The sequence below is a fragment of the Stigmatopora nigra genome, chromosome 3 (genome assembly GCF_051989575.1).
Source record: "Stigmatopora nigra isolate UIUO_SnigA chromosome 3, RoL_Snig_1.1, whole genome shotgun sequence".
NCBI classification, from domain to species: domain Eukaryota; kingdom Metazoa; phylum Chordata; class Actinopteri; order Syngnathiformes; family Syngnathidae; genus Stigmatopora; species Stigmatopora nigra.
Window position 1 is genome coordinate 7,203,448 of NC_135510.1, and position 21,560 is coordinate 7,225,007.

At 40.7% G+C, this 21,560-nt stretch overlaps 1 protein-coding gene and 1 long non-coding RNA gene across 2 annotated transcripts in view; both read right to left on the reverse strand.

Annotated features, from left to right (window-relative positions):
- LOC144194431 (uncharacterized) overlaps positions 1-20,642 on the reverse strand; it is a 168,123-nt gene extending 147,481 nt beyond the window's left edge. The window contains exon 1 of the long non-coding RNA XR_013325887.1: positions 20,280-20,642. This is a non-coding gene — a long non-coding RNA (uncharacterized LOC144194431). The remainder of the gene's footprint in view (positions 1-20,279) is intronic.
- On the reverse strand, positions 15,461-18,204 carry LOC144194677 (E3 ubiquitin-protein ligase RNF128-like). Its single transcript, XM_077713891.1, has one exon. The coding sequence runs from the start codon at positions 17,829-17,831 to the stop codon at positions 16,761-16,763; it is 1,071 nt and encodes a 356-aa protein (XP_077570017.1). The 5' UTR covers positions 17,832-18,204; the 3' UTR covers positions 15,461-16,760.
- Positions 20,643-21,560: the final 918 nt, after the last annotated feature.

The window sequence follows — 21,560 nt, forward strand, 5'->3', positions numbered from 1 at the left end:
TTAAAAAAGAGTTTCAGTCATTTTAAATACAGTTTTGTGGTTTCATTTTGGTTGCTTCTGTTTACAATTACAAATGTCCTCCTTCCAAATCCCTTTCAGAGGCTTTTAACTAAGCCTATGGAAGGGATTTGGAAGCCCATAAAGAAATATTCCATAAATACAGTTTTCCAGGAAAGAGCATCATTCTCATGCATTTACAATTTGAATTTCGTTTTGTGGTCCGGGTCACTTTTTCTTCTGCAACACGGCCACTATCACAGGATGCGTGTTTGTTGAGTCAAGTACGCGGAAACAGAAAGGGGTGTGCGCTCACTAATCTGTAGAGAAAGAAAGGGGTGGCGTTGTAGTTTTTGGCTCATCACTCCCGCTAGAATGCTGACACAAGTGCTCCTTCATTTGCTTTCAACGGAGTTGCCACTTGCACACACGTCCTAGCAACCCAGCTTTGTCTCTCTTGCACTCTCTCTCACTGTCACACACACAAAGTCCACACACACTACACACACACACACACACACAGGAAACACACTCCCCTCTGGGTGTTCCAAACAGGCTGGGGTGTGATTTGCTTGGCAATGGGGAACAACAAAGAAATGCCTCTTGCTATTCTGATGTACATCCCATCCTCTCAATTTATCAGATGGTCTCTTTCAATTAGCGAAGGTGACTAAAACACAGCCAGGGATTTTGTGGCCGTTTTATTTGTTTGTCCAGTCGCCTGGCCGCACTTGGTTTCATTATCAACACAGACTGTCCTGTCCAAAATAAGGCTATGTTAGCTGTCATTTGTACATTCACTGCGGGTATACTGTACATGTGTGTATCTTTCACATTCTAAGGGTTGACTGACTTCCCACTTCCACAAGTATCACTAATTAATGGATAGCATCTTGTCAAAGAGTATTAAAAAACAAATTATCCAGACTCACACAAATAGAAAATTATTGAAGTTATTATTATTACTATTATTTTTTTAAATACATTTTAAAAAAGTAAAGCATTGGCCACCATGGCGATGAGACTAAATGGGTGTGGGCGCTGTGCTTGTCTTCGGGGGTTATATATGGGGTTATAATTTTGTTTTGTGCTTTTTTTGGTTTATTTTACAAAGGAAAGGACTCAGTTGGTTGTTGCTCACTGAAGTACAATCTATCAAATTCAGTAAAGTACCCCCTGAGGTGATAGTGAGACTTTAAATGTGGTGGACACATTTCTGCTTAGAAAAAGATGCAGTGATTTTAAGGGCGCGCCCTCGCTACATCCAGTATTTGTGAATAGAGGGCTTTTTTTGGCTAATACTAAGTTGACAGTGCTCTGCCCTTTGTCTTCATTTGTGAATTGGGTGAGCTTGAAAACAATTACTTATGCACTGGCTGCCAGCCAATCCCAGAACTCCCTTAAACACTGAACACATTCCAAACTATACCCTGAAAGTGACCTGATCCATTTCTGTTTATTGCTTTTAGACACCATCCGTGTTTATAAATGTAAGAATGCTTATTCGACTAATAGCCATCTATCAGTACTTCCTCTCTTTCCCTAAAAGCCGGCCAGGGGGTGGGGGAGGTGAAACCAGCAATTCCCCACACTCTTCATGGAGAGGTGCTTAGTGAGCTCACTTGGATGCATTAAAGCCTGACAGCGTCCAAATAATGACTCATTTTGAATAGTTAATTCAATGACAGGAAGTAGGAAGCATAATTTTTTGGTCGCAAGTTTAAAAAAAAAAAGAAATCCACATCTTTACCTTAGCAAATGTAGGTTGACAGCTGTAAAATTCCTTTAAAATTGGACAATTTCTTTCCATTCAAGGGAAGGAAGGATGATACATACAGGGCATCATACCCATGAGTGGGAGCATGCAAAAATTTGCATAAACTATAAGCAACAGGGCTTATAACATTCGCAACATGCATAAACAATAAGCAACAAGGCTTAATGGAGTACAACGACAAAGCACATCAAGGCATTTTTCCAAATGGTTCAATTTATGGCGGCTCAGCCCAATCCGGCAATCAGTTAGTTGCCTTTTTGTAAAAGAGCAGCAGCCCAGTGGAGAAACACAACAAGGCCATTTGAATTCATTGCTATATTATATAACCTAATGTTTATGGCTCCCCCTACAGCAAATGCTCCCAGATAACCTGCACAAAATAACATGCATTTTCTCAGGAAACAATATCTAGGCAGCGCACTGTACAGAAAATGATATCATCTATTATCTCCTACAGTGGGGGTGAAGCGATTCATATTAAATTTAAGTGTTTCCGTGTTGCAGTTGCGGTTTCAATAGATTTGAGCAAATTAGTATAACGTTAAAAACACCAACTCAGATGAGAAGCGCTATCACAATTTCTAGAAAACAACGAAGGTGATATTGTAAGTGTGGTACAGTACTAGACATACTTTGGCATATCCTACTCTTTTCCACTCGGAGGCTGGATTATTTTGATGACTGGGTTTTACGATTGGATTTTGTTGCCAAGCTTTTGCAAAAATGTCATCAGTTGACATGTGCTCTCACGTGGATCGAATCCCACATTAACATGCAGAGAGAAGGCTACTCAAGGCATTTGGAAAGGTACCGACTATCACCCGGGATCAAGTGCGCATCATCAAACCCGAGAAAAAAACGGACCAGTGTGAGAGATCCAGACAAAACAATGGCAGAAAAAAACGACTATTTTATGTCCAAGCTAGTTCCTTCAGATGCAAAGACATGGTTTCAGCACCATCAAGCAAAAGGTGTTTACCACTTAAACTTCCTTGCTCAAGAGTTTATTTGTGAAGTGTGAAGGCATAAAAATCAAGGCGGGGAGAAATTTTAAAAGACACGCTATCACGAGGATGTTCTCACTCAAAAGAGAATCACAGTGACAAATTGATATGAGGACTGTTCATCTGGGGGCGACCTGGCTCTCCAATAACATTGCCTGGATAAAGTCTGTTTACAATCTAGAAGTGTAGGCATTCTTGAAGCTTTGTTGGTTAACCGATGGATTATCTCTCATTCATGGCTTATGCCTTGTCTACTATTACAGTTCTTTCTCATTGTGAAATCTCATCTTTACAGACCGCAAGCTGGACCACACCCAAACAAACACAAACCCTCAGGGATGAAGGGAATACACGCGTATTACCAGATGGGTCCCTATTACCTGCCAGGGCCAGAGCCCGGGAGATCTCCCACTCACTGTCACTGATGTACAAATACATTCTGAGCCGATTTGGAGCAAAAATGGTGACAGGGAGGAGGAGTCTGCAATAATGATTAAAAGATTTCATCACCCTGAGCAATACCCTTTAGAGAAACTGGTTAATGTCAGTTCAGGGTGAACTTTAAAATCTGTCTAAATTGCAAATGAGGCAAATCAATTTAAACAAAGACATAAATACAATTATGTAACATCTACTTATTAGACAGATCTATGCATTGCCTACAACCCAGGCAGTAATCCACTATGTTTTTCCACTATGTACGTACCCATCGTTCATAAGTGTGGAATAGCAGAAGAAAGAAATATTTATAAAACAGGCCGCTGCAGTACACTCGATAAACTTTTGCATCTTTTATCCCAACACTTGGATTGTGATATATAATCTAAGATATCTAGTCTGTAAATGGAGTCAATAAAATGAAAATGCAGGCTGTTGATTAAAAATTCAAAAGTAACCAAAAGGAATTCAACAACAACGCTACTTGTTGTGACATGACTTGTTGTGTGGTGTTGTGCACATTAGCATTCAGTCCGATTGCACAACTTTAATCAAGACCTTTGTCAACAGCACGGACAATACGTGTGAGGCAATTTTATGTTGGAAAGAGCCCACATTCCTATTCTTGTAACAATGCATTAATGAAGCAATGTACCATTTAACTCTTCACTACCTTGGCATTTTAAAGGTTATATAAATTAAATGGGGAAATCTTAAACTTAATAAAATTCTATTGAAAAAAATCCTCACTTTGTTTTCAAAATAATAATATCCATTAGAAATCCAACTGTGTAAATGGGGGATACTTTAGTTGCATAAGACATTAACCTGGTTGATCTGTAAACATTGTAACACTGATTATGCAACTTCTCAAATAAAAAGATAGCTTTATGAGCCATTATTGTTGGGCAGTATATCTAACGAATTTACAAGCTTTATACCAGGATGAGGAAATGAACTTCTTCCAGCAAACACTGCTAATAAAAATAAGAAATCACAGTACTGTAATTTGATTTAGGATATTATAAACCCTTTTTTTAATAACTAAACAAAACATTATAGTATCATCAACTAACAACCAAAACCAAATTTAGACCCTACCTGAAGTGTATGTATAAAACCTTGGACCTAATTTACTACTTTCCTACCAGAGGTTTGGTGGAAATTTTACAAAAAAACAATAATTGATGATTTATTGTATTTATTTTGAAGTGAACTATGACTAGGTTGGAGGTTTCCATCTCACCAAACTAAATGTCTTTCATTTCCTAGAAGAAAAAAAAACAGTGCATCTACTGAAATAGATGGAAATTGTCCTTGACTGTTTGCAGGCAAGTAAACCAATCAGATTAAACCCCACTATTGTCAGAGTTCTGCTCTTTTTGCCTGGGTTAGCAGGAACATTGAACATTGCCTGGATCTGACACCGGCTAACAACATAAAGATAGGCCCCCCCTCCTGCTTTAGTGCCAGAGTAAATTAATTCTCCCTGCAAATCAATGGTCTGATGCCCTATACACATTGGCACACAGGCTGCTGCCTCAGCCGCCTCCTTTTTCGCCACTGTAGCATCCCCCAAATGACCTTGTTTATCAATCAGATAAGCACACCGAGTCCAATGGAAAAGCAACAAAAATCTTGCGTGTTTTCCTGTTTTTTTTTGCCACGTGGATACAAACAAAAAGAAGCCCTTGCTGCTCTAGACTATCCAGATCAATAGAAAATAGGTGCCACGCTGAGAGGATAAGCTGTCTCTCTTGCTTTCCATCCTGACTGAACACTGTCCCTCTATGTCGTAAGGGCACATGTCTAGTCCAAGGAGATTGGAGGGACACTGTTTGGAAGGAAATAGAAAAGGAAGAGATGTTGGCACCAAAAGGAGGGAAGGGAATAGTGCCAAGATGTTGCACAACAAACTCTACTCTTTCCAGAAGGTGGAATTATCATTCAGGGCAAAAAGATCCGATGGCCTGGGCGCGGAGGATGCAGCATGGAAATAACAATGCGCACAGTAATGTGCATGTGTATACACTAGAGGTGGAAACCTCACGATAAGACAGTCGGTACAAGGCTCACAATAGAGATTATCTCACGAAATGGCCATAAAATGAAAGATTAGGTGATCTTTATGTGGAATAACACTCAAGCAGTAGCATTTTGCTGTGGTATAGTCAGTCTATGTGCCCAAAATAGAAGTGTACACTCTAAAAATGAATTTTGCCAACGATAATAAACCACTGGCAACAAGAGTGAGTACATCCTCCAGGGTTCTCCCTAGTGATTAATAAGCCTGTGTTTGTCAACAATGAGTCACTTAGGGAGTGTCAGTGGCTTGTTACTGATTAAAACCTGCACAGATATACTTTTTCGGATAAAGCTACTGTTCTTCCCCCTAAGCAGGAAGTCTTAATTGAATTTCGTTAATGCCCATTGATGAGATTCAAGGGCTCTAGAAAGCCGGCAATTGCTGAGTGGTATCATTATTAAGTGGTTTATGTAAGATGCTTCCCAATGGGTGTAATAAGGATTTTATTTATGATGTGCATTTATACTCCTAAAGTAAAGAACTAGCAGCAGAGGTTCAATTGCCGTCCAATACTGACAAGATCATTTTTATTCCAATTTCAATCGCTTTTGAAGGTCAAGATACACTTTTGTTCTAAAGAAACGGCCAAACCTTTCTCTTAAATTAGCTTCTTGGAGCACTGAGTGATTCAAACCACATTTCGATTGAAAGAAATGCAATCCAAACAGCTTCATTAATGTTTTGCTGCAGGTGAATGTGTGCCATCTCAAGTGGTTTATGATTGGTATTAAATCTACATATTAAAGCAGTAATGGAAGAGGTCCTAATAAATATCATTCCTATTTTCCTTGAATGTTTTGTGTGCTTTTCTCACAGAACTTGTTAAATGTTTCTTTCCCCGAAAGAAAAAAAATGCTGCACCTGGAATTATTCATACCTTAGCCATATATTGATTTATAGATACATCTGGTTTGTAAGCTTGCCAGTCAGCTGTAAATTGATGCTAGTTTTTAGCTGCCTGCCAGGACCGCTGACGGAATCACAATGACAGTGTTATGGAACATAAAGTGTACAGCAAAGGGTCCAGAAATAGAATACTTTTGCCATGTTGCTCTCAAAAGAGTCATTGTATTTTGTGGAGTGAAATGTTCGCTTTTTCCTATCAAGTTTAATGCTTGGAACATAAAGTCGGGATGTCATTTCAGTGTTATTTCATTATGTGTGGCGGCATTTTGATTATTATTAGTTTATTGCATTAAAAGTTTATATAGATAATTTATATAGAAGTGTGCAGTTTGCTATCTTCAGAATATTAAAGATGTTTGGGTCAAACCCATGGTGGTTCGAAAACATTATTGTTCATATTTATATTATCCCCGCGACAAAAGAGCAAAACATGTATTTGTAAATCTTAATTATTTAATGTAATTGAGAATAAGTTCTTTGAGACTGCCAAAAAGGTGGTTATTTTAAATGTAGACTTTTTGTGGTGGTTGTAACTTCACGAATATCAAAAAGAAGAACTACTTACTCCTTGTGATAGAGTTTAAATAATGCAATAGTGTTGATATTGATGTAATGTTAAGCCTGGTGACAACACGTGTCCAATGACCGCCATGTGATCCGTTTCCCAAGTGCACTACAATGTGATGGCAATGATCACAGGATGCTTCATGGGCTTAGAAATGAGTCTTCAGTGTGTAGAATTTGTATGTCTTCCTGGCTTGCGTGGGTTTTCCTCCCACTTCCCAAAAACCTTTGAGGCTAGGCTGATGGAACACTTTAAATTGCCCCTCGGTATGAGTGTGAGCATGAATGGTTGTTCGTCTTCTACATTCAGGATTGCCCCCAGCTGGTGCCCAAAGTCAGCTGAGATAGGCTCCAGCTCCCCTCCAGCACTTCAGAAAATGAATGAATGAACAAGTTGCAATAAAATTTTTTTTTAAAAAAAATCAGGAACCGCGTCATGCTTTGATAATAGACTTTCTTTTCGCAAAAACAGCACGCATAAAAAATGCTTTTAAAGCACACTAGGGGGGTGAACAGCCGAGATACTTTATCGCATGCATACTGTTCTTGAGTGCATTTCTTACAATTGTGACTAGTCAGAGAAGTAATCTTTGCTTAGCGGCTCCACCTCTGCATGATGTGGAGAGTTAAAAGGCTGTCATCTGGCCTTAAGGCCACTTCAAACAGCCCAAAGAAGTGTGAGCTGCAACACAAGTGACTGATACGCACAGGGGGTCAATGACTTGAATGTGTGTGTGTGTGTGTGTGTGTGTGTGTGTGTGTATACAAGCCGTCTTGGTACACGCGTTTTGTTGCAAAGGTACACGTGCAAGGGCGCGCTGATACATATGTGTTGACGTGCATGAGCGTGTGCGTGTGGAGTTGGAGTAGGCCTATTAAAAAGCTGCCTGAGGAGAAGGCTTTCAGCAGGGAATCTGTGGGGGGGCAGAGAGGACGGCTGGGCCATTGTGTGTCACAGTCCCATCCTGAGAGCTGGAATTAAAGTCTTTCTCCTCTACCCAGCTGGAAGATTCTGTACCACCACCGACCCCGTGTTCAATTAGAGCGGCCCTCGTCAAGGAGAACACAGACCGAAACAAGCTACGAGGATGACTGATGAAAACGACACAAGTGAGAAGGTAATAATCATTGGAGGAAAAAGAACCCCCCCAAAAAAATCATTAGTGGTTTGCAATGCTGGAAAATAATTAACTTGGAATGAAGCAGGGTAAGGAGTTGGATAAAGCGACTGTGAATGGGTTCCCCGATGAGAGAAATTTTCAAGTGTTCCGGGCAATTTTGTGCGCTCATATTCAGACAAATGCTTCAGAACAGTGAAGATGGACATTAACTACAAGTATACTTGTGAAAGCAATCAAAAAGTTTTTTTTTCCAGGCAAAGAAGTGAAATGACCATGGCAGCCATCTGGCCTGAATCCAATTGAGCACTCGAAGGCTAAACTGAAGGGAAAATGTCCAGGAAAAATAGCAGAAACTGGAAATTGTTATAATGCATCACTACACATAGAATTGAGTATTTTCTGATGATGATTTATCCATTTAAGAAATTAGGCTGCAATTGATTCCAAAGATTTCCCAAACCACTATCAAAGCTCAATTTATGATTGCTAGTTTACCACTCTACTCTCGGTCCCTGTTCGTAAAGAAATTTATAGTCGATTTATGCTGCAAAATGTTTGCAAAAAACATGTCCCAATTATGTGATGGCACCCTGTAGTCATACATGAAAAGAAACTAAATTAAAGCAGAAAAAAAAATCCACAGTGACTAAAATTAAAAAAGACATTCTAGTACAGCAAATTTGTGAAATAAATTCAGCTACATTTAATATAATTCTTTACATATGACTAACATTGAGTATGCAGGTATCTGAATATATGTGTCCATATTGTGTATGGTAAATGAAGATCCAAAAAGACCTTCAGACGTGACTCCTTTAATACTTCCCACACCCATCATCAACACAAAAGGAGGGGAAAGGGTGCATGGTTTGCCATTGTGAAGGTGATAGTCCAATTGAATTAGGACAACAAACATTAACAGACAATAATGAACAAAGAGCATGACTAATTTCGCTAGTTGTTTCCAACCTAAGCAACATCAATATTTACCAAAGGGAATGAGTGTGACAACGCACATTTATCAGTAATTGGATCACAAAGTGGATAGATGGAAGATTTGTAGGCAAGCTGTGGTCTCCTCTCTGCACGTTGTGTCTGTTTGGCCTTCATTATTCCCAAGGTTGGATTTGGACTTGTGGGTGAACAATTTGTCACAAACAACCTGTGCTGCCTTACAGTTAATGCCATTAAGGACTGCTAGTAGCATTGCTTGAGAGATTGGTGTGTCTTCGTCCACTTCACAACAAAGCAACTTCCGAGATGGATTTTCCTCCGCATTTCGCCAGTGTAAATAAGGCAATTGAAGGGGAAAATGGCCTGTCCTGAGACATCACAAGACTAGAATACACACACACTAGCATTGGGGGTTTTGTTTTGGCCATGACTATATTTGGGCCTTTTCCCAGCCGTCTGCAGTGTTCTAGCAGATTAGTCGGCTCATTCACTCCTGACAAGCTCATTTCAACCCTTATACGACATGCATACACGTTGCCGAATGTGACCGTGAGGGCAAGGGAATATAAACCAGAGGCGGATGACGCCTTGGCCAAATCTCAATGAAAACATCCCATCAGAGCTCACAGTTACCGCTCTTCAAACATCACATCATGTGATCAGTCATGCACACTAGCTCATTTATGGTGAGCCACTGACACCAGCATGCACATTAGAGATTAATCCCAGAGTGAAATCCTTTCCATGGCACATTCTGCCAAGACTATGCACTCAATACGGACAAATAAAGAATGATAAAAAGGAGAAATGAATGCAAATGTGTGGAAATAGTGTGATTGAAAGCGCCGTTACGTAATCTGTGCAGAACAATATTATCTTTGGCCTGCTGAGATCTGAACCGAGCAATCAAAACAGTATGCAGATCCGTGATGATTTCTTCAATGTGCATGGCTTCGGCTTGTACGTGGCTGGAAAGGAAAAAAAGGCACACACGTGGATTGGTGCGCATTGTCCAAAAGAAGTGTGTCCCTCTCCTCCTCCCACTACGCCGTGACATCTTTCCAATCTAGTATTCCGGGCCGCTCCTCTGTGATCAAGCTGCTGTCACAAGTGGGCTTTCGGCACTGATTAAGTTGAACTCGCCGTGCAGAAACTGCCAGGCACCGTTGTGCTCAGGGGCAGTAAATTACTTTTATTCACGCAGGAGGGTCAAGAGCGGGAGGGGGAAATGTGTTTGCGTGGGTGGTTCATCATCGGTGTTGTGTGTGGTCAAAAGCAAGATGCTATCACTTTCTTCTAAGTACCTGGTGGGGATTACTTCTCTTCTAATAGCTGGAAACATAAGGTTAGAAAAGATGAAATCATTAGTACAATTGCCCCAGTTTTTTGGTGGTTTTTCGACATTTCCGCGAAAAACGGGGGATTACTGTGGAAATATTTCCAGGATTTCCTCATTTTCCGTGTTTTTGTTTGAAATATGTGGTCGAACACGTTGACGGTTAAGCGGTTCATATTAATTCATAAAAAACAATTAAAGCTATCCATCAAAAAAAATCACTTGAAGCATCAAAATAAAACAATTCTGCTTGCGTAAGAGAGATGAGGAAAAGGTCAACGTTGCATCCTATTCTCATCTCAACTACAAATCTGTCTGGAGCTCTCAGGAAACTCATACAAAAGAACCAAGTCTGCGGTTTAGTGTACCAAAACAACACTCTGCCAAGTGTTTCCCTCTTTCTGTCTGTCCTGTGTCGTAATCTTCTTTTAGCCCGGAGGCCAAGTTTCTCTTTGTCTTCTCAGAGTCACGTGTTTTTTTTCGGTGACCCCACCTGAAGCCACAGTCCTATCCATTTCATAGCTGCACATCCCCCTCCGTTGGCCGTTCCCTTGTGTAGGCCTCTACTCAACCACACAGCAGCTCTCCACCATCCCCAAACAAAAGAAGCTCCAACGGGATGTAACTTAGGCCTGCACGTATAGAAAGTGGAGACAATACCCACTATTCGACACTAATAACAACACCTTATTGTTCCCTTCTACAAAAGAGGATACACATCATTTACTAGCAATTTCTGACAGCTCTGGGACACACAAGGGTCCTCAGTCTTTTTCAAAAAAAAAAAAAAACACATTGTACTTCCATATTTCACCGTCATGTGAGGAAATTGCATATGCTCACCTTGAATGTGAATGAGTTTGGTGCGTTTAGAGGCTGTTGCCATTTGGTGTACTTTATATTGCATGTCTTGAAAGGACATTATTAACTAGAGTTTTAATTTTAGTAGTACCAAACATCTGTCATGTTTTTGTGAAAGTGTTGTTTTAATTACATTGCAGCTACAAATCATCAGCTAATCAAAAACTATTGGCAACTATTTGAATTTTTAAGAGGAGTGATATTTAAATAGTGGTTTCCCGATCCAGTATCGTTATCTTTGCCCAATAAAGCTATTTTTAAAGAATTGGACAGTACTCGATTTTGGTCTTTTCAGTAGAATCATACTTTACAGCTGCTTAAAATCTAAGATTAAGCAAACATGTCAGCTGAATGGGACAACTTGACTATAGAAAATAATGATAGTTTAAACAGAAAAAAGCATTACGCAAAAGTTTTTGCATGGATTTTTTTATGGAAATTGTGCAAACAATAGGAAACAAACTCCATGTCCTTTTCCTCAACTCTCAGTCAATTCAGAATTAGGACAAACTTCTTTCTTGTGACATTTATCGGAAGCAAATGGCAGCCGCAGCTTGTGGACAAACGGCAGCCGTGACAGATGGTCATGGCAACAGAGACTTTTGGGGACCTGGCCTGCACAATGAAACAGAGACAACAACCCCAAGCTTCTGTCGTGTTACACTCACAATAGTAGATAACAAACCAGCAAACAGGGAGAAAAAAAAACCTAAATCAATGCGACATGGAGGCCTGAGCCCATTTGCTGCTAACACTGCAGGGCTTTCGTACCCATTACAACCACGTATAGCCTAAGTGGTATTTAGTTTCATCCACATCGCTCACGTTGAAGAAGAAGAAAGGCAAAGAAACCTCAAGGTGTTTTTTTTTCTCTGCGTGTCATTTTGATCACCCTTTGTCCTGCAAGCTTTCGGCAATTAAGCAAATGGGTCATTTATTAATGAGGGCCAGAGGCAAAAGCACAGACCACGAGTTAATAGGCTGAATGGATGGCCCGATTGGAAAGAAGTAAAAGACATACACTGCTTCCAAGGAGTATCGAGAGCTTATCCCACGTTTTGTTATATTATTTCTAATGTGGAATAAATTAATTTCCTCTAATTTCGAATCATCTTTGCACACTCAAAACACATTGAAATGCCACCAATCTTTTCCACCAAGCCAGAAAATACGTCTGCTTCCTGCAACAACACGTACTCCGAAAAGCGATAATGTTGAAAATAAACTGGAATCCGAATTGGCACTGCAACCAGAATGAACTAGTTCACAAAAAGATTTAAAAAATAAAACAAAATAATGTTCAGTTCATTTAAAATATGAATTACTTTAAGAACTTTCTGAGGTACAAAATAAGCATGAACATAATAATAGATTGACTAACTTAAAATACAATACTAGCAGAATTAGCCTATTGTTGTCAACACTGACATGTTTACCAGATCAGCATCTATTTAGATAAGCTCTATTGTATTTGATTATTTTATTACATTCATTTAATATTCAGTGCAATAAAAATGCTGCTAATCCGTAGCAGCAATTACACACATTGTTCAGTATTTTTGTTTCCATATCATCATATATTATTAATTTTACAATCTCAAATGTATTTGAAATCAAATTTTGAGGCTATAGCGCTAAGTGAATGACAGTTCATGTCAGAAAAGATTTGTAAGTCCGGTCACTCCTTATTCGACGATGACTGTACTGTCCCCAATGCACAGTGTAGATCTGAAGAAAATTACAGGCCACAGCAGGGACTTGATCATTGATTGAAACTGCCAAAGTTGTGCTGAGACACACTTTTTTTCGGTGGAGGACACTTCGGTTGGGGCCGTGCCTTATGCCATTAACATTCAGAGCGAGGCACTGGGATATTTCACCAGGATATGATTGCACGAAACTCAATCTTTAAGACACAGGAGTGCTGACTTATCATTTTGATGGAACAAAAACAAACAGGATCTGTTGAAGGGGGAAGCCACACAGGAGTCCAATAACCTGAATCCATAGTGTGAAAATTGGTAAGATGGGTACGCCACTTTTCTTGGACAGGTGATTTTTTTTCAATACTGTTTCAACCGTTGAGAACACTGGGATTTTACGTGTGTACCTTTCCGCTTTAAAAATTCATGTTTCTAATCAATATCTTATCTCATTTACTACTATTGACAAAATTCGATAAATTGGATTTTACTGAGCCACAAGCCACAGTTTCTTTCAAAAATAGAACCAAAAAACTGTCCTAACCCCATTTGCTGTTGACAGGGAAACCGGTTTTCATTAGTCTGGTAGCCTGTTTTTTTTCCAAGAAATTCTCATCTCATTTTCTGAAACGCTTTATCCTCACTAGGGGCACGGGGGTGCTGAAGCCTATCCCAGCTGAGAAAAAAATTAGACCGTTAGTATGAGAACTATCGACATTAGCCATTTTCCTCCAATTATGTGTTGTTGTACAATTTCAATAGTCTGTGTGACAGGCAGTAACGTGGACCCTATTTGTCCACTAGATAGCAGCAATGATCAGTGTGGCCCATGTCTACAAAGCTGCATACTACGTATTGTTGATTCAAAAAAATACTGCACGTATGAAAAAATACATAGTATGCATAATGTATGCAAATATTTATACAGACATATATTTGTAAAAGAATAATTAAGACAAAGCTAGTGTGATTGTTATGATGAGTCAATAAAGCTGGCCATTGTAACTGTTTAGTAGCAAAATCCATACAGTCCGCTTAATAATGCTTTTCTTGGGGTAACCAATGCTTTACATGTCATTATGAAAATGTTCAATATTTTTTCTATAGTTAATGTGCACCCACATGTCTAAATAATTAGTGATCATGCCACCACACACTATTCCATTTGTGCTACATCAATGAAATGAGAAAGAAGTAGAGTGAGAGAGTATGGTGTGTACTATACCATCTAACAGGAAACAGCGTTTGATGTTGCATGTAATCACTAAATGGATTCATTTGTTTCTTGCTGCACTTTTGTAATTCAATTTTCCTCCTTCATTAGGATAATTACTCAGGCAGTCTGGAACAAGCCAACCTCCAACAAGACCAACTGTGGTAATTTCATTCCATAGACCTCCTTCACTCAGTAGAAGAAGTGGGAAGGGCACATTTCGGTGAATAGATGTTGTCGTTATGACTTGCTCGGGTCGAGGAAATACAGCATTTTAATTAAGAGTTGGAAATCTGTTCCAGGAAATTTATATCACAGGATGTTATGTTCTCTGAGGTCAGCACAAGAAAAGAAGCGTATCAAGATGTCCGTGTGTGTACTCAAAACATAACGAAACCAAAGTACACGTTCTTGCAAGCTTGCGTATTTGGTTCCGAGTCATTTATTTTGATTTATGGTTGAGCTTTTGAAAAAATAAAAATAAATAAACCAGGTGGAAATCATTGGTAAAAGATACTGCTATAAAACATGGTTCTGGGTGGTTATTTCCTCGACTGTTTCCTTCAATTGTGACACATTCCAAATAAATGTTAGTTGATTCTATGCGCACCTTGTGTGTGAATTATTGTCCAGCAGATGACAGTAAAAGACAAAACATTCAGGCTATGTTGTGCAGGTTCAAAGTCTCCTTGGTTGAATAATGTCCTTTCCCCTCCCAATACATGTTGATTTTATTATTCTCTGTGTTTTGTCTGAAGTCAAATGACTGCAGGTTTATTCCACTCTTTGATCCCTATCTAAGATTGAAGGTCAAATGCAGTTTCAAGCCACAGACTGTACAGCATGCCGTTAAATGAAAACCCTCTGAGTCAATTTTCACAGTAACAACAGCAATAAATCAGAGGAGTGCCACCACTGAGCAGAGTGTGACTCTAAACTCAGGCTCGCTAGCCAGCCTAGTTAGATCAGTATTGATTCTCTGTCTCAGTGTGATACTGCAATAACATTTGACCTATGAATGCCGAGATCACAGCATAGGCCTGAAATCGAGAGCACGTTTGGAACGTGAAGCGGCATAGAACTTTACGCCACATTTTCTCGCCTCAATGGGATGTGATCCATAACCAAGGTTTGAATCAGGAATTGTGACTTCATGTTACATCTCCAATACAACTAAACCACAAGTGACTCCACTTCACCTATCAAAAAATTCACATAGGCACACTTGAAGTCTCAAGAATGATGCATCTAATTTATAAACAGAAAGAAGAAAAAACATCTGTGACTTGCAGTCAAATAAGGCAGATAGCCCAAAGCCTCTCATTCATACATTCCTTCTTTTGTCAGAAGGTTCTGTTTTCCAATGGTTTTAGCAATGTAAAATTGAACTGCATCACAGCAATTTCTAAAACATTGTCTCTTCCCACTAGATATTAAAGTATGTATTACATTACGGACTGCTTTTACATAACCACACAAAATTCTCATAAACACTGCCCATAATCTTCCTCATTGAGGGATTTATTGCATTCTGATAAGCATCAATGTGATTTCATGAAAAAAAGTCATTATTATGTGATGATTTTTGGACTTCCAAGTTGAACAGTGAAAACAATTCAAAAGGAAAAATATGCATTTGGTACAATGGCCAACTTATATATAATAGTATAAATTGTATTTCCTTCATCTGGAGGACTCACTATATCTCAGGTTATTGCATGTATCTTCAAGTTGTCCCAAAGTACAGTCCGATGGGAATGCAATCGGTACACAAACTGTACAATTTCTTATCAGTTCATTCTAACCTGCTCTTGTATACAGTATACACAAACATAGAGGAACGTACACAAAGCCTCGCGTATCCAATAACACAATCTCAAAGTGTGCAAGTCATTCTCAAATGAGTACAGATAAAGACAATACCCCCCCCCCCCCTCCTTCCAATAAACAAAATGTACAATCATCATTATCACAGACTTCATCTCCACTTTGACATTTATTGCTGGGGTATAATACAGCAGAACTTTCCACTTGGAAGTACAAGTCAGATAGAATTAACAAGGAAGTATTCGATATGTGCTAAGGTGCACGTTTCTATGGGCTGTGTGTTGAAGGCGTACCAGGAACCCCGAGGGAATGTTCTCCTCTCACCGATGTGTCTCGCTGCCTTTCTAGTCAAGGGTGTGTGCGGCAGCTTGTATTTGCAAATCCAACTCGACAAGCCGGTGTGTGTTTTGCCATGTTAAGAGAATAACCAAACCAAATAAGAAAGCGTGCCTTCGTTTACAATATTTTAGTTTTTTTCACCCTTGAAAAAGTTACCTTCGGAGGACAGAATTTGACCAGCAAAGATAGCCTCATTAATGTTCTATTGCACTTTGTCCTAAAACAGTGGTGACTCGCTGTCCTGTCAGAGCGGAATTGAACCTGCGCTCACCCCGACTTGCCTTTCTCACTGTCCTAAAAGAATATTTTCTTCAACAAAAACTTAATTGGCATCTAAGGTAATTACAGAAGGTGCAGTTCCATTATTTAGTGGAAAATTGACCATCCTGTGAGGCTACAATGAACTCTTGCACCACATTCCTGTGCTATTTGCTGAAAAGGTATAGAAGCCGAAGCCAAACAGAATTGCTTTGAGCCAAGTATGGTAAGATCTGAAGGCCGTGGCATTGTGGTTCACTGTATACTACTGAGGACATATGTAGTACATTCATTTTTGACCCCCCCCCCCCCAAAAAAATCTGCATATTTATTTTAACTCTTAATTTAACTGCATTTACGGATAGTAACAGTTCTGTCACTGTCTTCTTGCAATCTCCCCCTCAAAAGCCCTGTTGTCATAGTGATTCTGTTGTCTCTCGGGGTCAGAGTTCAGCGGATCGGTGAGTGGAACTTCATACATGGCTTCCCCACCTGCCACTGTGATGATGCTGACCTCTTGTGGCGAAGCTTGGGACATGCTCTCCTTCTCCACCTCGACTCCCAGAGACTTGAGGATGTCGCACTTGCACATGGGACATGTCCTTTTCTCCAGCAGCCACGGCTCAATGCAGGCTTTATGGAAAATGTGGCCGCACGTGAGCACCGTCACCACCTCGCCCGCTTTGTACGACTCGATACACACGGCGCACATGTACGCCTCGTCCCCCGTCGTCTCCTTGTCGTCCCGCTTCAGCGTACGCGTTTGCAGGTGACCGATGGCCTTCTTGGCCTCGGATTTCAGCTTCCTCTCGGCACGCCGGTGCATGCGCATGTTGTACAGGCGGCTGGCCGAGATAAACAAGAAGTAGGCCACGGATGCGGCCGTCACGATGAAGAAGGCAATGGACATGAAGTAAAGCCAGTAGGTATCCAGCCAGGGGCCACGAAGGGATCCCGGTTCGATGAACATCTCCACTTCAGTGCCATTCCTCACCAAGCCGGCCAGCTCCGTACCTTGGACGTTGCCGATCATGAGGGCCACGATATCCGGCGCCTCGTTGTGCGTCATGGGAATGGTGCGGTTGCCGCTACCGTCCACGTCGTACACCACCACGGCTATCGCTCCTTGAAGTCTGGCGGCGTTGATCTTAATGCTGAAAGAGCAGTTTCCCCTTTTTACCAGCGCTATCCAGGGTGTCTCTCCGCCGTTGTACTGGGGAGTGCAGCCTCTGGGGTCGTCCTCGGGAACGAGGACAACACCTCCGATTTTGGCCAACGGAGAGTTGCGGCCAAAGCACCCACACTCGCATTCTTGGCTTACCGTCTGATTGGAGCTGGTGGAGTATTTGATTTGCAGTACAGCAGTCCAATAAGTAATAGCGACTGAACCGTGAACAAGTCCAAAGAAAGACAGCAAAAGCAGGCTCTGCTTTGTCTTCTTACCCATGGTAACGCTCTTCTTCCAATTCAAAACAACAGGAAGCCTTCCTCGATGGCTCTTCTTCAACACGCCTTTTTCAGTCCCAGTTCCTGCTTGTCACCGGCTCGGGAACTGAATGCAGCTCAGGTTTCGCCCTTACCTGCTGCCAGCGGTAATCTGATACCAGCCTTTGGGTAACATAACACAAGCTACGCGTCAGCCGTTCACCTCTCCTTATCTTCCTGAACCTTGAACGCTGTGTACGCCTCACGCGTGCCAGGGAACTGCTATTCAACCAGTTAAAACACAGATAGAAATTACGAGAAGGCGAGCAATGAGATAAGGGCAGTTTTAGGGACACAGGTTCGAAGCGCCAAGCCGTTGTGTGGGTGTTATTAAAAGCTGCTGACTTTTGCTTGTGTAACGACGAGTAAAGCAACTCAACACGTTATTCGAGTTGAGCTTGTTTCCTTCCCTCTTTCTGCGGTAGAGGTGAGTTCTGTAAAAAGAGGCCATACTGGTCTTCGGACAAGTTCCGTGCGCTTACGATTACTACATGAAAGTTAAAAATGGTCATGTTTGAATAGCTAGGCTAATTTAACTAAAAACTGCGCAATCAATGAGGCTGACGGAATGGAAAAGACGTTGTCAAACATTTCCATTGTATCCCCTTACACACAAGTGAAAGCCGCAACTCACACACACAGAATAAAAGATGCCTCCACTGACAAATGAGCTGGAGAGGGGGCCCCTGTCACACTAAATGATTCTACAGGTCGCACGCACTTAACTGGAGAAGCCCTGGCACAGTAGGCCAGTGTTAAATATTTCAGTTGATGGGAATATCTCAGTCAATTTACATTAAATGCATATATTTATTGTTACCAAAGCCAGTTCAGAGACTGACATTTCTGAATGGATTTTTTTTATTCATTTAAAGGGTCGGTTTAAATTAATAGAGTATAAGAGTAGATTTATTATTATAATAGCTGGAGCCAACATTTCTTGGTGACAAGAAAAATTAAGAAACCGTGATCACAGTGAATTGCTTATATATGGACATTTGAACACAGAAAGAAAAACATCATAAATCCTTGTTATCAGGTCACTAACAATGTTTGGAGTTTTTGTCTGTCCATATTCGTGGATGATTACATAATATCTTTGCGGTGTGCGGGGAATACATACAGCAGATAAAGATAAAGAGCATTTCATATTGATCAAGCTTTTCCAAGCAATACTGCTACCTTGTGGCTATATCGTCAAGTGCAGGCCTTTGACAAAAGATCCACCCCACCAAATGAAAACTGCCCTTTTATTTGTTTTCATCAATGGTGAGATTTTAGTGCAGTGATACGCAATGAATGCAGCACAGGAGAAAATATGATTGTAGCGTGTCATTAGTGCAGTATGATGTTGCTGAATGTGTGAAATAAGCACAAGTGTGCTCCAGCACACTATGGACTGAAAGCTGTGACAGGCAGAGTGCATGCCCTTTATTGACTAACATGGGACTTACAAGCAAACATAAATCCGTTTTAAAAAAAATCACCAGACCTGAACAACCTCAAAACCTGGGCTCATGAAAACACTAGATCGTAAATCATACTACATAGCTACCAGGTTTCAAGCCTAAAGAGTAGGACTTCATAGTTAGATTCCACAAAAAAAAGAAGAACAAGAACAACTACTACTTGAGTGGCCTTTAAAAAAAAATGTCACTGCAGTTTTACTACTCAAGTCTAAGCCAAAAGGACATGAACAGCTTGGGAACAACAAGAAGAGCCAATATAGACCACTCAGCCATATAGTATAGTATTACTTTTTCAAAAGCTTAGAGAGTACAAACAAGGTTTTCCTAAAACAAAATGTAAGTCTTCAATGATCCCAACATGCAGGGTTAATCAATATAGGAAAAGCACAACAGAAAAACAACAGGAAGGCCAGAACTAGTACCAGTGTCAACCACAATAATAAAACTGAACACCAGATCACAACTTGCTGTTGTAAAACACTCAAATCTTGATCAACATCCATAACACAGCTGATGTAAGAGCATAAAAACAGACGACAGCAAAGCTCAATAAAACAATAACATAGTGTACATGATTGCAGATTCCAGAAGTAGAGGACTAATTGTCATCATAAGGAACAGCCTAAGGTTGCGTTGATCACGTGACAGTGACAAACAATACAAACATTTTGACAATCACAAGACAAATGGAAATAAAACATCAATACAAATATTAGATCTTGTATTATTTTGTCATCAACAAACAGGGATCTATTTAGGAGGCGCTCAAGTATTTTCAATGGTATTTGGGAGTCACTTTTGTTGCATCTAAAGGGAAATTTAATGTCTTGAGTCACGACATTGATTTGCACAACATGTGCGTGTTTCTGGGATTTGTGGACGCGAAATGTCCTCCATTCCTGGAATATACTCAACAAAAAAATGAAAGTTATTCAACTTACCATTCGCTGGATCTTGATTGTTTTAGTGCGCTTGTTTGGAGTGGAAATCTGCCACTTAGATGCTCCATCGTGGGTCAAAAACACGCGCTGGAGGATTTGGGGAGTTAACAATAACCGATCAAGTGAATCAATTGTGGGGGTAACATGCCCAAGCATGCCGGGAACAACGCGTGTCTTTTGAATCCCGAGCCACCTGAGGGAGCTAATGTCACGTTCAATAAGCAAAAATAAAAAATAAAATTGCTCTTTTTCACATAGGGATGGATAAACTATTTTGCACAAAGGGTCGCAGTGGGATCGGGCTTTCCTTCCAACCTCCAGAGAGGAAACTTTTCCACAAATCTGGTATACTAGAAGTGTAATCAGTGCATTGCAGACAGGTGCTTTGTGTTTCAGCAGGAACCTCATTGGTTAAACTGTTTGTGTGTGGTCAGATGGGGAAAAAAACCTGCACCCACACACCCCCTTGAGGACCGGTTGCCCCAGCCCTTTTTGAACCCCTGCTAAATTGAGTTGGCCTATCCACTTTGAGAATATGTACTTATTTCTGTTACAAATTCATATTTTCAATTTCAATGCTTTTTAAAAATAATAAATTGGTTGAAAATAGCCACCTAGTGGTGTAGATGTTCCCTCGCCTGACTTCTCATGGGCGCAATTCCCGCTGGTGGTAGTGTGGATGGTCGTTTGTCTTTCTGTGCGCCCTACGACTGACTGGCGACCAGTCTAGGGTGTAGTCTAGCTTTTGCCTGAACACAGCCGGGTTAGGCTCCAGCAATCCCTGCAACCCTTTCGAGAATGGGTGGTATGGAAGATGAATGAATGAATGGATTTTCAACCATTCAACATGAGAGGTTAGCATGTCGGCCTCACATCATTTGGGTCCTGGGTTCAAATCCAGGTCGGTCCACCTGTGTGGAGTTTGCATGTTCTCCCTCGGCCTGTACGGGTTTTCCCCAGGTCCCCCCGTTTCCTCCCACATTCCAAAGACATGCATGGTAGGCTGACTGGACACTCTAAATTGCCCTAGGTATGACTGTGAGTGTGAATGCTTGATTGTCTCCTTGTGCCCTGCAATTGGCTGGCCACCAATTCGGGGTGTCCCCTGCCTGTGACCCGAAGTCAGCTGGGATAGGCTCCAGCTCACCCCGCAACCCCAGTGAGGATAAAGTGGTTCAGAAAATGAGATAGGCACATCATTGGGTACACATCATTAGAAAATGTTTTTTTAGCACCTCATCTGATCCTCCCCCGCCTCCCCATCGGCTGAAGTCTGCTCAA

What these genes read in the sequence shown, in the direction of transcription:
- LOC144194677 (XM_077713891.1), bottom strand. Translation starts at nt 17,831, where the DNA reads ATGGGTAAGAAGACAAAGCAGAGCCTGCTTTTGCTGTCTTTCTTTGGA.